This window comes from Rosa rugosa, chromosome 1, assembly GCF_958449725.1.
Source record: "Rosa rugosa chromosome 1, drRosRugo1.1, whole genome shotgun sequence".
NCBI lineage: Eukaryota > Viridiplantae > Streptophyta > Magnoliopsida > Rosales > Rosaceae > Rosa > Rosa rugosa.
In genome coordinates this window covers 70954036-70968211 of record NC_084820.1, presented here as the reverse complement: position 1 = coordinate 70968211, position 14176 = coordinate 70954036, and the positions used below count along the sequence as shown (strand labels likewise).

At 38.0% G+C, this 14176-nt stretch overlaps 1 protein-coding gene across 3 annotated transcripts; it reads right to left on the bottom strand.

Annotated features, from left to right (window-relative positions):
• Window positions 1–1675: 1675 nt before the first annotated feature.
• Window positions 1676–13999, bottom strand: LOC133726619 (protein RST1). 3 transcript variants are annotated; one of them, XM_062154207.1, is made up of 25 exons: window positions 13586–13999; window positions 13167–13448; window positions 12917–13000; window positions 12476–12752; window positions 12109–12359; window positions 11636–11816; window positions 11313–11500; window positions 11097–11197; window positions 10354–10429; window positions 9602–9733; window positions 9434–9515; window positions 8919–8991; window positions 8486–8654; window positions 8014–8144; window positions 7812–7903; window positions 7250–7341; window positions 6931–7146; window positions 6761–6838; window positions 5901–6083; window positions 4826–5722; window positions 4433–4729; window positions 3260–3910; window positions 2852–3002; window positions 2378–2496; window positions 1676–2265 (listed from the first exon to the last, which is right to left on the bottom strand). In XM_062154207.1, exons 1-25 carry the CDS (start codon window positions 13982–13984, stop codon window positions 1903–1905), a joined length of 5565 nt encoding a protein of 1854 aa, XP_062010191.1. In that variant the 5' UTR covers window positions 13985–13999; the 3' UTR covers window positions 1676–1902. The 3 variants fall into 3 exon arrangements, with proteins under 3 accessions (XP_062010191.1, XP_062010189.1, XP_062010190.1); XM_062154205.1 differs by having other exon boundaries at window positions 12476–12755; window positions 13586–13998; XM_062154206.1 differs by having other exon boundaries at window positions 12109–12347; window positions 12476–12755; window positions 13586–13998.
• Window positions 14000–14176: the final 177 nt, after the last annotated feature.

The following is a 14176-nucleotide window of genomic DNA, read 5'->3' as shown; positions in this document are numbered from 1 at the left end:
GCTAGCTTAATTTGCAGAAATAGGATTAATGCAAACTGAAATAAGCAATGGAAATAAAGTTCAACGATATATATTTCAATGATGTCAAATATCAATTACATGTATAGAATGATTAAGAAATTAACATTCCTTGCCGTTAGACTTACAACAGCAAACAGATTACTTCCATCATTCACAAGCCAAAGTCTCCCTATGTCGATAATTCTGTTGTTGAACTCGTAGTTTGGAATCATTAACACCGGGCCTGGAAGTTGGCTAGCTCAAAAGATTTTAAGAAGTTGCTATTGAGATTATAAGAGATCACTTTATCACGAATATGCAGCAACAAGGGCTAACTTTTTCATCTCCTTCAATTTCCTCTCGAGTAAGAAAGAGAGTAACAAATCTCTTCTTGCGGTATGAAAACGGCGGGAAGGAAGTGAATATGGCATGGGATCAAGATCAACATGAACCAGACCAGAGTAGGCTTTCCCCATCTCCAACACTTGGAGGTTGGAATTGAGTAATACGCGAAAAATAGATATCAATATATAAGATGCAAATGGCCGCCACAATGAGACTCCTGAAAATATGTAAACTTAAACAATTCGAATTGCATCGAGGAGGACTAAAAGCATGTATGATACGTACGCTCATCATCTATGTGATAGTACGAGATCTCATTATTCAACCCTACCCATTGATCACTGATACCCCTTGGTCGTAGCTGACATGAGGTAGCCTACCAAAAGAAGTCGATCGAGTCTCAGATGACTATATCTTCATGCATGTGACATGGTATTTAAGGCCATACTTACCTTCTGGTCGGTCCGTTAATGATCTGAGGGAATAGAGCACCTTGTAATGAGGTGATTTGGAAGGGTCAAAAGCCAAAGCCTGACCGAGGAGGATACATGGTTGACCAGAAGCAGCAGGAGCTGGAGGAATAAGCTAGTGTGGAAAAACTGCAATAGTAATACAGTATGGGGGTTTACGTACGTTTTTCTTCGAGGGGACAACGTACATAAGAAGAGGCCACTACGTACAGGACTGGATGATCATGATGTCATGTAGGTTTTGAACCAAGTTAAGAGAACTGTAGTTGGGTGAACCACACGCTACAAAGTCAGATAGACTTTGGTTTCCATGGGTACTTCGACGGTCATTATCAAGATCAAGAGGGATGAAAGAAAAGGCAATGGATTTACTAGGGAAGACAGCGGAGATGGAGGAAGAATTTGGGGTTGTTGATAAGAGAGAGCCAATGCTTGGAGATGCATTTGAATCGGACAAGAGGTCGAGCTGGCAAGAGCACAACAATTTCAGTAAGGACTAAGGAGGGTCTTCTATGCTGGCTATGGTGCCGAGTCCCTCTGCACCATATTATCTATTGTCTTTGATCTCTCTAAAACTTTTGTTCGATTGCTAATCCTAATGAACAAAGAAAAACATGCTTAAGTACGTCAAATACAATAGTGCTAACAAGATTTAGCACATGTAAATATGCACGGGTTACGCCTGTACATGCGGATTTGATTGTTTAAGTTGTTGTCTTACTCAATGTTTCTTGATGAGAGAGGACTAAGTAGTTAAATTAAACTGTCTGAGCTAGCACAGGCCAATGTGGTCCTTTGGTTTTTCCAATTTGAATTTCTCGAAGCTCTAGTCATGAAAAAAATTTGTTAATGCAAGTGACTACGAGGAAATCAGAAATATATACTACTAAGGACTAACATAAAACATATTCGACAATCAGTCCATAGTTGGTTATCCTAACTAAGATTAGTAAATCATGGGGTTAGTAGCTCCCATGTCTAGTAATACATCCAATACAGAATAGAAGAGCAGCCGAGCAGGAAAGGTTTGGGTTCAGAGCTTCCAACAAATGTTACACTATTTACGGTCGGTAAGGTGAAGTAAACACTATATATCCATACTGGCAAGCTTAAGCTGCTTCTCAAGAGACAAGTAATCCTTCAAGGTTACACAGGTAGAATGCATCACGCGCAGTAGGAAACCAGCCATGGGATTCTCGCTTTCATCGATAGGTTGCATGCCGGGCGGCATATCCTTAACCTGTGCCTCGTGTGTGGTCCAATTGTAAATGCGCTCCAATGATGCAAAAAGAGAGGAAACGACAGATTCCACGACTCCTCCCCAACTAGAGTTTGAGAGAAGCGAAGAAAGGGTGACTGGTAAATCACTCAGCACAGTTTGTTGGTCCAAAATCAGAAATGGCATATATTTGCTCCAGCTACCAGAAAGCAATCCAAGAAACTTCAACGCCTATACGAGCAGAAGGTCAGTTTTCAAATAAATAACAAATAGACATGAAATTCAAGCTACCAGACAAGGAAAGCAAATGCAATTCTCAATATCTACTAAGAAGGGAACCTACCGTGGATGGATAACTTGATACACAGCTAATTTCAGCTGCATCAATGAGCCACTGTCTTTTGATACTTCCCTCTGCATGTTGCAAAGCTGCTACAACTTCTACAAGCACGTCCCATATGCCTGAAAACAATCCACATCAAGGATACAATTACATAAAGCTTGGGAAGATCATACACGTGATTTCTTACAATATATGATAGGAGTTGTACTAGGGTGAGAAAGGCAGGGTGTGCTAGGTGATTGAATTTGTTGAAACACCATGATATCCATACTGTTTTAAGTGTTTGTGTCTACTTTATAATTGTTTAAAGTAACAGGGGTATAGTTGGTATTCCTACATAATGGTTCTCAAAGAGGCACTAGTTTCTAAATGGAGATTACCATTATAAGAAAAAATAAGGTCACTGAAAAGCAAAATATATGGATATATTATAGAAAAGGACCATCACTGTTCAGAAAAGAAACAAATACTAACCATCGGATTCAATATTCAATATCAGAGCTTTTAGTCTTCCCAGCTCAGTCAAAGGGATGGAACCAATTCTAACTAGCTTAGATTTGGCTTGAATTTTTTTCAGAACTTCTAGACGCTGACCATCTCTTTGTTGCAGGCCCTCCTGTGAAACCTGTGAGGATAATGTAATTATATAACTGAACACGTATGTGACAGAAAGTCAACTTGTATTCTTGTATCTTATCTGCTTTCAACAAAAATGAAGCTGTATTGACACGTGACCAGAGCGAGATACAGTTTCTAAGGAAACAAAATCTACCAAATTTACAGACCAATTCTCTTGACCAGCATATTCATTCAACAACAAGCAATTAATATATTTTTGAAGAAACAGCATAGCATAGAAACAAATTATCAGCATACGCTTACCAGTAGGAAATCCGCCAACCAACTTTTCCGAGCCTTTCCTAAGCATTTAACTGCCTCAGACCACTCCTTTATAGAATTCAACCGACCTACTCCTACCACAGCAGCTAATTGCCTTGCAGGTAACAAGGAAAACAACACCTCCATGCATTTTTCTATGTCGGATATGTACTCGAGAGAATCAAGAGAAGCCTCGTCTAAACACTTGTGCAGACCCTTCCAGCATGAAATCCGTAACAAACTTGTCTCATCAGTGTCATATGATTGACGTGAAGTAAAGTAGTTGCAGAGATCATCAAATAGTTTTTCACGCCTGGAACCGGAGAATACTTTTATGAGGTCGGCAAGATGGTTGAGAACACAATATTGCAGATTCCACTCTAGTGTACTGAATCTGGACAAGTCAGATAGCTCATCTAGGAAACTTAGGAGTTGGTCAAATTTATTTGCATGAGCTAATGAGAACTTTAGACACTCCTCCCTAAGAATTCCTTTTTGGAATGATGATTCTGTTGGTAACATCTCCACAACCTGTGCCTCATATCTCATGCCACGTCTAATGATTGATCCCCAGTCCAACATTGGCAATCTAGGAGCTTGTGAAAGACACCTTACTACAGTTATTACTGTGCCAACATGAGCGACATTACCTGTCTGAAATCATAGTTGAATACATTAGAAAGAGTGAAAGACGCATAGAAAAAAAAAAAAAAAGACTTTAAAAAGAACAGAATCTTCTTTTATGTGTACACATAAAACTCGACTCAGAGCAGGAAGGAGGAAAAACGGGGGGGGGGGTTGGGGGGGAACTCTAATCCAGTGTATCCATTGCTAAAATTTGCACATATGTAGTATCATAGAAGTAATTACATTATGCTGTATAAGTAAATTAAAAATCCCATGTGCAAAAATCGGCATAAAGCCATTAAATGGGAATTGTCTAAGACTTCATATACCTTACTTAACAACCATACAGTGTCACATATATAGAGATCAATGAGAATAAATGTCTAGTAGTATCAACAGTTAAAATAAGTCAACAAAAGCACTCATATCTCTCATCAATCCAAAAGAAAGAAAAAAGTACACGTGCAAAAAGCCAAAAACAAATAGACATCCAGAAGACAACTGCCTGAGAAAGGAGTACCACAGAAAAAGTAGTAGCAAGAAACGTACCCTAGTAAAGTTGAGATGCATTAGCCATGAAGAAAGCTTCATAACTAAACTGTCATCTGCAAAACTTTGGGAAACAGATTTTGAACCACCTGAATCAGTATTAAGACTATTGTCAACATTGACAGCATCCTTGGACAACAAATGACTTCGAAGAAATGAAGCCGCCCATGCAGCATACTGTTGCAATTGATGATCATCAGATTTCTGTGCAACAAGAAATATATCCTGCATCAACGATGTCAAATGCCGCTCACAAGCAGGATTTGAGAGTAGAGGACCCATGACATAGCCAGATTCCTATCAGAAGAAACAAGATGTCAAAATACATGCAAACAAAGAATCCAACGACAAAAAACAGGTATATATTTTCTTGCAATTGTAAAATAAATGTACCTTCTGTTCAAAAGGTGCCTGCACTGAGGTTAGCGGAGGCCTGTCAAGCAGGATCCCAGCACCTGCTCCCATAGCGTTAACAACTCCAAGCATCCCTCCGAAATGGACTAAAGGAGGGTAAGGACTAGAATAGCATTTTTTGAACAATTCTAGTAGATCCTTTACACGCTCAACTTCAATAGCATGCACCCCTTCATTCAGTATGCAGGCTAGAAGACTGCCTGCCCCTATGCATGATGCCATCAATAAGCTGTGATAGAAAGTGCCAGATTTTTTGACAGACAGTAATTCAGAAATGAGCTCCCTGTAACCATTTACTAAATGGTTTACTTCAGTCTCATCCATCAATTCTACTCTTTGGCAGAATGCTACTAAAATGGGAACTGCAAGACAAGATCCTACTGACAAAACTATCTCAGAACCCCCAGAGTAAGAACCAGAACCTTGAACCAGTCTATTCATATGTGGAACCCATGATACCATTACATCTTTCAACTTGAAAATAGCATCATGCGCCCCAGCTCTGTACATTGCACCAACAGAACTAGCCAAACCAAGAACAAGTCCGGCAATACCCCAGATATCTTCTAGAGAGTTATCACAGTTCTTATTTGACAACTCAGCAGTTATATTTGTATCTATATCATCTCTGCTAGGTGGGAAATAAGCAGAGAGACTTTCCAAAATATCAGGAGCCACTTGAGTGATATCACTTATCATACGTAATAACGCCTTAACTATGACACCAAGCAAGTCCCTTTCTGACATCTTGTCTGAGTCTTTCTCCGTGCTAGAATAATCAGCGGCATCAGCCCTGGTAAGAAGATCTTGGCAAGAAAAGCCCAAGCCAACCCCACAGGCTCCTTTCACAAGGGTGCTTTTGCTATTACACATCACCTGAAGGCATGCAATATCTGTGAAAATGACATCCGGATATACAAACCTATTCTAATGCATATTTATCATATCAAAGTATTTGTGTGATCTGGGATCAGAGGCAAGGAAAAGTGGGGAGAACAGAAGTAATATTAAAAATATAAGAAAGAAAGAAATAGCATCAAATAACTCTACGTACCTCAACAAGTCTCGCAATATTCTCAAACTTCTGCTTATGATCAGTAACATGTAGGCGACTTGAGATTAATCCAAGAGAAATTGCAGCAGACCATTTGCGGTGTTCATGCTCAGGCTGGACCAACCAATTCAATAGAAATTTTGAAGCAGCTGCTTTAACAGTATGGGCAGACGGAGGCAAGACCTGACAAAGAGCCAAAACTTAAGGCTGGGCAGAGTAAACAGCCACTAATTACTGTAATAATTTAAACCTGGCAAGAAAGAATAGGTCGGAACTACGAGGGACAATGAAGATCAGTAAGTAATCTACCTTTTCTTTCTTTTTTTTTGTTGCTTTTCTGGGCAAGTAAATTGAAGCTTTAGTTTAATTGGATAGTGCTGTCCATTGATCAATCTAGATCTTCCTTACTCAATCCTTTAGATCATTCTAATATCATGCCACAGTTTTAAGGTGTTCATCTAGTATACTTTCAATGCATGAGTTTTGCTTCTTTGTGCATAATGTTATACTACAAAAAATGGGGTACTAGGATTAAATTTAAACTGGAGACCAGTCAATTGGTGCTAAAAGTGAGCAGCTGAACATGAATTATTTTTAACAATATTGATCAATAAATATAATTATTATTTTGTTTTATCAAATACCAAAATGTCCAACACCTATGGGGTAGAATATATTCTCTCTATTAGATGTTTCATCTAGGGGAAATCAAAGATGATAAAGTTTATTCCTCATGGTTCTATTACAAACACCATTGAACTAAAAAATTAATTTTAAAAAATATATATAATAATAATAATAATTCTGCAGCGCAGTAAGCTCATTAAATTTACATAAAGATTTCACATAACATATCTTACCGCACAAAGGGCACCAACAGCTAGTGCGATGTTTTCAGCAGATCTAGGAAGAGCCTCTTCTGCTATTTTTATCATACTCTGCGCATTTCATAATTATATAAAATGATAAAAGTTAGAACAGGTTCAGAAAAATAGAGGGTATATCTATTGAAGCAAACAATACAGTGAACCTTTAGAATGTCACTAGCAGCTTTAGTGGTTTTATCCAAGACGATAGATGACACTTTAGCATCAAAGGACAAGATATCAGCCCTCAGCCAACGCCGCATGAAGGATTTCCATGATTCCAGTGAAATAAGGGCAACAAAAATATTTCTTGAGAGCTGAAGGGATGAAGCTAGTTCCACCAGAGCATTCTCATATCCACCATGTATATCCCGGAATCCCTATGCCAAAAAAATATGAAGATTCAAAGGACAGCTGGAAGACATAAATTAATTAAGATTCGAAGCTCTACGAAGAAAAGAATATTTTGATTTACAATCTTACCCTTGATAGCCCTTGGGTGTTCACATCTTTAGGAGTAAAGGAAAGACACAGCAAGGCTGCACCAGGTAACTCCCTCGCATCACTTCGTTTCCCTGCAAATGAACTGTCCATTCTCAGAGGAAGATACAAATATGCTATGCAGGTCACAAATAACAAGAGCAAATCAGAATGATCAAGTTTGATAAATTACCATCAATTATAACCTCTACTATTACTGATATGGATTTAATAAAATTAAAGTAACCTACAAAACTAACATGTGGATTAAGTGATTGATAATAATAATATTTGCACACAGTTTCATTGTTTAATGAACCTTTATAATTGAGTTCAAGATTCGAGTAAAGTCCAGTGATTCCATGAGATTGACATTATTCATTTTGTATCTCTTTTGACATAGCATTGCAAAATTTAGCCAAAGGACCTTGACCTCTTAAAATAAAAACATTAAAGAATATATATATATATATAAAGACAAAACAAGCAACCGTGATTGTGTGTGCAAGTGTTAGTATGTTGGTATGTTTATAAAAGAACATTAAAGACCCCAATCTCTTGATACCTGAAGAAAAGATCACCTGGGGAAACACATCCAGCAGCTTCTCGATCTTACTTCCTGCAACTCTTTTCTCCTTAACCAATCTTCGCCTTGTGCTAATTCATTTAAAACATTTATGAGAAATGAAAGAGTTAGAAGAAAAGGGGGCAGTATCAGTAACATGTGGGGCTACAACGATAGTTTATTAAAGGATTATGTTGCTTACAGGTGCTCATATGTTATTATCTTGACCAGAAGTTCTTCCATGGCATTCAGTACAGTAATGTTTGCTTCACAAGAAAGCAGCTCCAGGTTCCTTTTCTTGAAATCTTGAATTTTTTGTTCAATATGTGATACCTAGGGAAACATTTAATAACATAAAGAAAAACATTTTCATAGAAGAATGCCAAAAAACAATATATGTAATAAGATAGCTGTTATAAGATAAGTTGCCAACCAATCCAGTATGAGAGTAAGCAGTCACTGAAACTGGAATAGGTCATTATATATATATATATATATATATATATATATATATATGGAGTGATTTTAGCACTCCACTTTTGAATATATTTTAACACTTAGACTCCCCTCTTAAGTAGTTAAAAGTGGAGAGCAAGTCTGAAAGGGGAATGCCAAATCACTACCCTAGGTATTTGTATATATAAGCAGCCATTCAGGAAAAAAAACAAATTTACCTCAAATTGAGCCAAGGCCTTAAAGGAAGAGGCCCTTGCCTTTGCCCACTGTGTCTCCAGACCAGGATGAGTAGAGATGCTAACACTCCATAAGATCTGCAAGATGTTTTTTGAGGCTTCAGGATGTGCTTCAGCGTCCATTGCACCCCACCTCAGAAGAAGGCAAAGGCTGCCATTAAGCAGAAGTTAAAGGGGCAGGGTATCTTTAAACTCAAAGAGATAACTTACTATACTTGAACAGTATCAGAATTTAACCATGTCTAGACAGAATTAAAAAGGCAAAGGGAGAACAATTAACCAACTGTGACATGTATTGATTACTGAGCACAACCTCTAACATTACCTTTTTCTAACGGTAGTGCCAACAATTATGTCAATCATGGTATAGTCAAGCAGACCCACAATTTAAAGCTTACTACAATCTTATGCTTACCTCTGAGCAAGATTTGGGTCTACAGTGTAAGTCAGAACATGCTTCCTGATGACATCCCAGGCTGTGTAAAAATCTGAGACAGGAGATGCCGACAGAACTTTAAACTCACTACTAAATTAAATAATAATATCTAGAAAAGCAACTCTAGTATGTTTGTAATCCACCAAAAAATAACAATAAGATATATTTTACTGATGGCCATCTACTTTAGTCCTAAATCACTTTTTAATCCAAGAAGGAGAAGAAGATATTGATGAAAGTTTCTGGACCAACTAAACATGCCCATTGTTAACTGAAGAATTATGTATCTCAATTTTAAAATGGAGCATGCAGCAGAGGATGACTCTCAGGAGCATAGGTGAAACTTACCACAGAAGTTTAAGATAACATGATAGTATTGACATGTATAAAGAAACTTTGTAACATAGTATGCCCAAGAAACTACACCTTGTTGGGGTGACTAATTCTATTTGCTCATGAACCGAAACAAATAAGGTTACAGACAACAGGATTACCAATTACGTCAGCTTCACAAAGGTGGGCAAGACTTTGAAAACCCACAGCTTGAATAATCGGATCATTGTTCTCAATGCAAGCCTGTTGATTGAAAGACAAAAAGAAGACACCTTAGAGCTGAATGCTTAGCCAAAACAAAGAGAAATCAGCTTCAAGATAAACCATACCGAGACAGATAAGATGAGGTCCACTCCCCTATCAGGATTTTTTCTGCAAACATCCCGAACTGATGCAGCCATACTGATGCATATATTTCTTTCAGCCTTTAAGTCAGTGAACCTTTTTGGAACCAACAGTCCCTAAAATGTTGACAAGAAACAACACAAATATGAACAAATTAGCAGAAACAGAGGAAAGCTGGCGCACATAATAAGTAGTATTTGGCATCTGAAATATTTTTTCCCAAGTCAAGGATTCAGTAATCATTTTATCTAAATACTAATCATTATGAATTCATGATGGAGTAGAAGAAATCTTTCAACTAGCATATCCCTTTACTTCCACTTCAACTTCATTACTCGTTTCTTAACCCCATAATTTTTCCAACACTGTTTGTAAGACTTAAAAGTTGGAACAAAATGTTAATAATCACATAAAAGACCTACTAATTACATACAATTTGGAAACAGATTAAGATTACTTCTGGAAGCATCACAGGGGCCAAAAATTTCCAAACATGCAGACTCGCTCATCAACTACATATGCAACTAGAGCAAGATCTGGCATGCAATTACAGAGCCCCCATTAGGCACCCCAGCATTCAATTGTGCTCTACTGTTTCCCGAGTCTGCTAGACACCTAATTCGGAAATTGGCACTCTCCAAGGTCATGACGGAATATGGATTTTGACATGACCATATTAACACTCAAGTTGATTATGAATTTAGTAATATAATGAACAACGGAAAAGGAATTTTACCTGCAAACTCCCGAAGGCACGGTCATTGGTCTCCCAGGTCTGACAAAGCAAGCGAATGGCTGTCGCATGTAAAGTTCTGAAAATTAAATTAACCATTGAAAACAGGCTTTTTGGGAAAAATAGATTACACAAAAAGAAACTCCTCCAGACATTAACTTTAAGAAAAGCCCAAAATCTAATAGTTTAGGAATTCAAAACTACTACTTTGCACGAGTAATCCATATGCTACTTAAAAAATTTCAACTTTTTCTGTTCAATTAATAGAATTTAATGCAGAGGAAAAGAGCTAGATCTTAAAAGTGTCGCTTTTTGCAAGTGCACTGCAAATAATAGGTTCAAGATTGGTGAAGAGCTTAACATAGATGCTATTTTCATTAACAATAATGAACATGACTTGAGATTCCAGAATGACACCAAGGACACATGTGACACTTTTGAACCAATTTGCCATTCAGAATCAAGTGTATTGTTCAAGACGTCCTTGGGATGTTTGAAAATATAAATGCCTTAGATAGAATATACTTTAGACAGTAATGAAATATCAAGCACAATAGCATGCAAATTTGTGGATATTTACCTTACTGTATGTAATACTCATTTTAGTAATGAAACCCATTACTATAACAATTTGGAATCTTTGAACACTTTGACATAAGGCCACCTTCTGACCAGAACAGATAGGCAAGAGCAAGACCCCTAAATGATTATAGTAATAACTAAAAAGAAAAGATTTCCATACTTACGGTTTCGCATCCTTATGAAGCATTGGTAAGATAGTCTGAACTACAAGAGGAATCATCACAGACTGTGAGGCAAGTGCTGGAAGCATTGTCAAAAGTTTTGGCTGCAGATACAGTTAAATAGAGTAAATTAAAAAATATATATAAAAAAAAAAACCCAAAAGGAACTATTCATTGGTAACAAAAATTAAAGAGTTCAGACTACAAATGAAAACTTACCAACATGGTAAAGCGACTTATATCTTTTCTAGTGAATATGTTATTGTAAAATAGGATAGCCAGCAACATTTGAGCTCCCAGTTTAGGATCCATCGTGGCAATAGCAGCCAAAGAATCTAGAGCAGTGCCTCCTTGTACCTCATTCATCACTAAAAGACCAGCAATGGCAGAGAGTAACGAGGGCATCTCTACAGCAAATAGTGGGGAGTACATAAGTATCAAGTAAGTGAAAGTAATACGAAGAACGAATGCAGCAAAACAAATAACTACCAGGTATTCATGCTTAGAAACTTGAGGAATGAAGTTGCTTTCTGAACGTTTACCAGTTATGTATATTTCTTGAGTCTGCGAGAGAGGTAGGGAGGACTTTCGTTTGTCAACAATCGATAGAGTATACTCTTGTAAATGAGAAGCCCACGATCTTGGTACATCATAAATCTCCTCGCCATTAGTTTTACTGATAGAAGAAAAATTTAAAAACAAACTGGACAATGAAGAAGAATCCTGAAAAGCAAAAGAAAATATAAAACTCCAATCATCAGGTGCTACAAAATCCTATAGTAGAAGCATTAAAATCACAACATAGATTATTGACAATTATATCTGTCCAATATTATGTTCTTTCTTTTTTAATAAGGGTTACAAACTCGGACGTATACAAGAACAACAATGTAACCATGAATTTGAACCATAGAACGTTCACACAGTAATAAGATAAATAGTCGCAGAATACTTGGATATAACAACAAGATTACATGGAAAAGAATCACAGATATGAGAAGAAAAGAAAATACACCTGAAACCAGAGATGCTGTAAGATTCTAAACACAATAGATCCAGGTGTGCTTAGAGAGGGATGCCCTGCTTCTTTTGCTGGTTTATCCTTTGGTGCTACCAAAACTCTTACTAAAAGTCTTTCTAGCATGACAAGCAGATCTGTTGCCGCTCCTTTGACATGTTTAGAAGGAGATGACAGTAGACCAACGACTGGAAATATGAACAAAAGCTCCTCGCTCATAGCACCTCCACTTCTGTCTACACCATTTTCTACCCAAAAAAAAAAAAATGCTTATAACCAAAAGAAACATAACAATCATGACAGCAACAAAAACAATGAGTATGACAATCATGTAAATTGTCTAGACGAGTGTTGTCAAGCATACCGTTTCCATACTTCCACTTCAAGAGAAGGTGCAGAAGTTTCAATGTGGAAAGTTGTTCATGCTCAAGCTCTGATTGGACAAGGATAATAAATAACGAAAGCATAGCTGATGATAACTTCGGTGCATAAGGAAACCCATTATCTTTCTGGGACAACAATAAGTTCTTGGACAGTTCAACTAGAGGCTCGATTGAACCGGAGTGCTTATGACCAGTTGTGCAAATCGATATAATTTTCTCAAACAGTTCCAAACCACAGAGTTGAGCCTCAGCAATCAGCTGCTATCAAGGACAGGGAAAAAAAAAATATTAATTCCATGAAAAAAGAAAAAAGCAAATGAACCAAAAAAGAAAAAGAGAGAAAAAGAATGATTAAACAATCTTTGTCCGATCTGCACAAAGACAACATGAATACAAATTACATCAAAAGGCCAAAAACATACCAATCTAGTTCCAGCTAAATGCCTCAAAACCACTGTATATGCATCCACCATACATTCTGCTAAATATATGAAATTCCGGAAATCCTGACAGTTTTGAAGAATCAATTAATTAGCACCAAGCCAATGCGAACCGGTGGAACTTTAACATAAATTCATCATCCCCTGAAAATTAAACTATCCTCCCCAACCATGATCCAATGAAGGCAGGATCAGCCAATACATGCAATACAAGTCACACAAGTACACTTACTTCTGAACTCTTGTGCGGAACGTACTGAAGACATTCTGTCAACAATTTAAGCACCGGCATTGCATCAACAGGAATTGAGCAACAAAGAGACGCCATTGATGATACTAAACGCCTCGCAAACATAAATGACATTTCCGAAAACGGTATTCTCAAAATCAAATAGTTTATAAACGGTCTCAAGAACTCACATACTTCCACCATTCCCAACCGCCTATTCTGTGCCATAAACAGTAAAACTTGCTGCACAAGTTCAGCCTCCACATCGCTCCGGCACGAAAGAACCTAAAAAATCAACCACCACCACAGTTCACAGAATTCAAAACCTCTCACTAATTTATCAGCATTGCTAGAAAATTTAACTCAATTCACAATTCCTAAGCTAAAACTACAACTTCCGAGCAATCATGGATTTCCTTTACCTTAATCAAGGGGTGAGACTCTGTGTTGCTGAAAGACCACTTGCCATTGCTCTTCTGAAACCCTAACCGGACCAAAAACCCCAAACCTTTCACAAACAGGTCGACGAACTTCGAATCGGATCCTTCGAGCGCGGACTGGAGCTCCAGCAAGCCGCGGTGGACATCGATTTTGGAGCCGTCGTCGGCGACGAGGCCGCAGAGCTCGCGAACCGATTGATCGACGACGGCGGGGGAAGCGGAGTGGAGGCACTGAGAAATGGCTTCTCTTCCGGGTTCGGAGTCGGAGTCTAGGTAGTTCGGGGCGGATCGGAGCTTCGAGAAGATTGAAATCACGGCGTATTTTTGGAGGGAAGGTTGGGGAACCCGGGTTTTCTCCAGTAGGGGAGTGTAGGAGTCCATAGAGAGAGAGAGAGAGAGAGTGAAGTTACCGTTTCAAGGAGGGAAGAGGAATAAGGGGTGGCGGTAACACGAAACGACGGCGTTGGGAGATGGGTCTTGGGCCGGGTGTTTTTTCGGGTGTGTAAAAGCCTGTGATCTTGTAGTTTAAAAGTCCATTTAGAATGCCCAATGCAAATTTAAGGTTTTTTATTG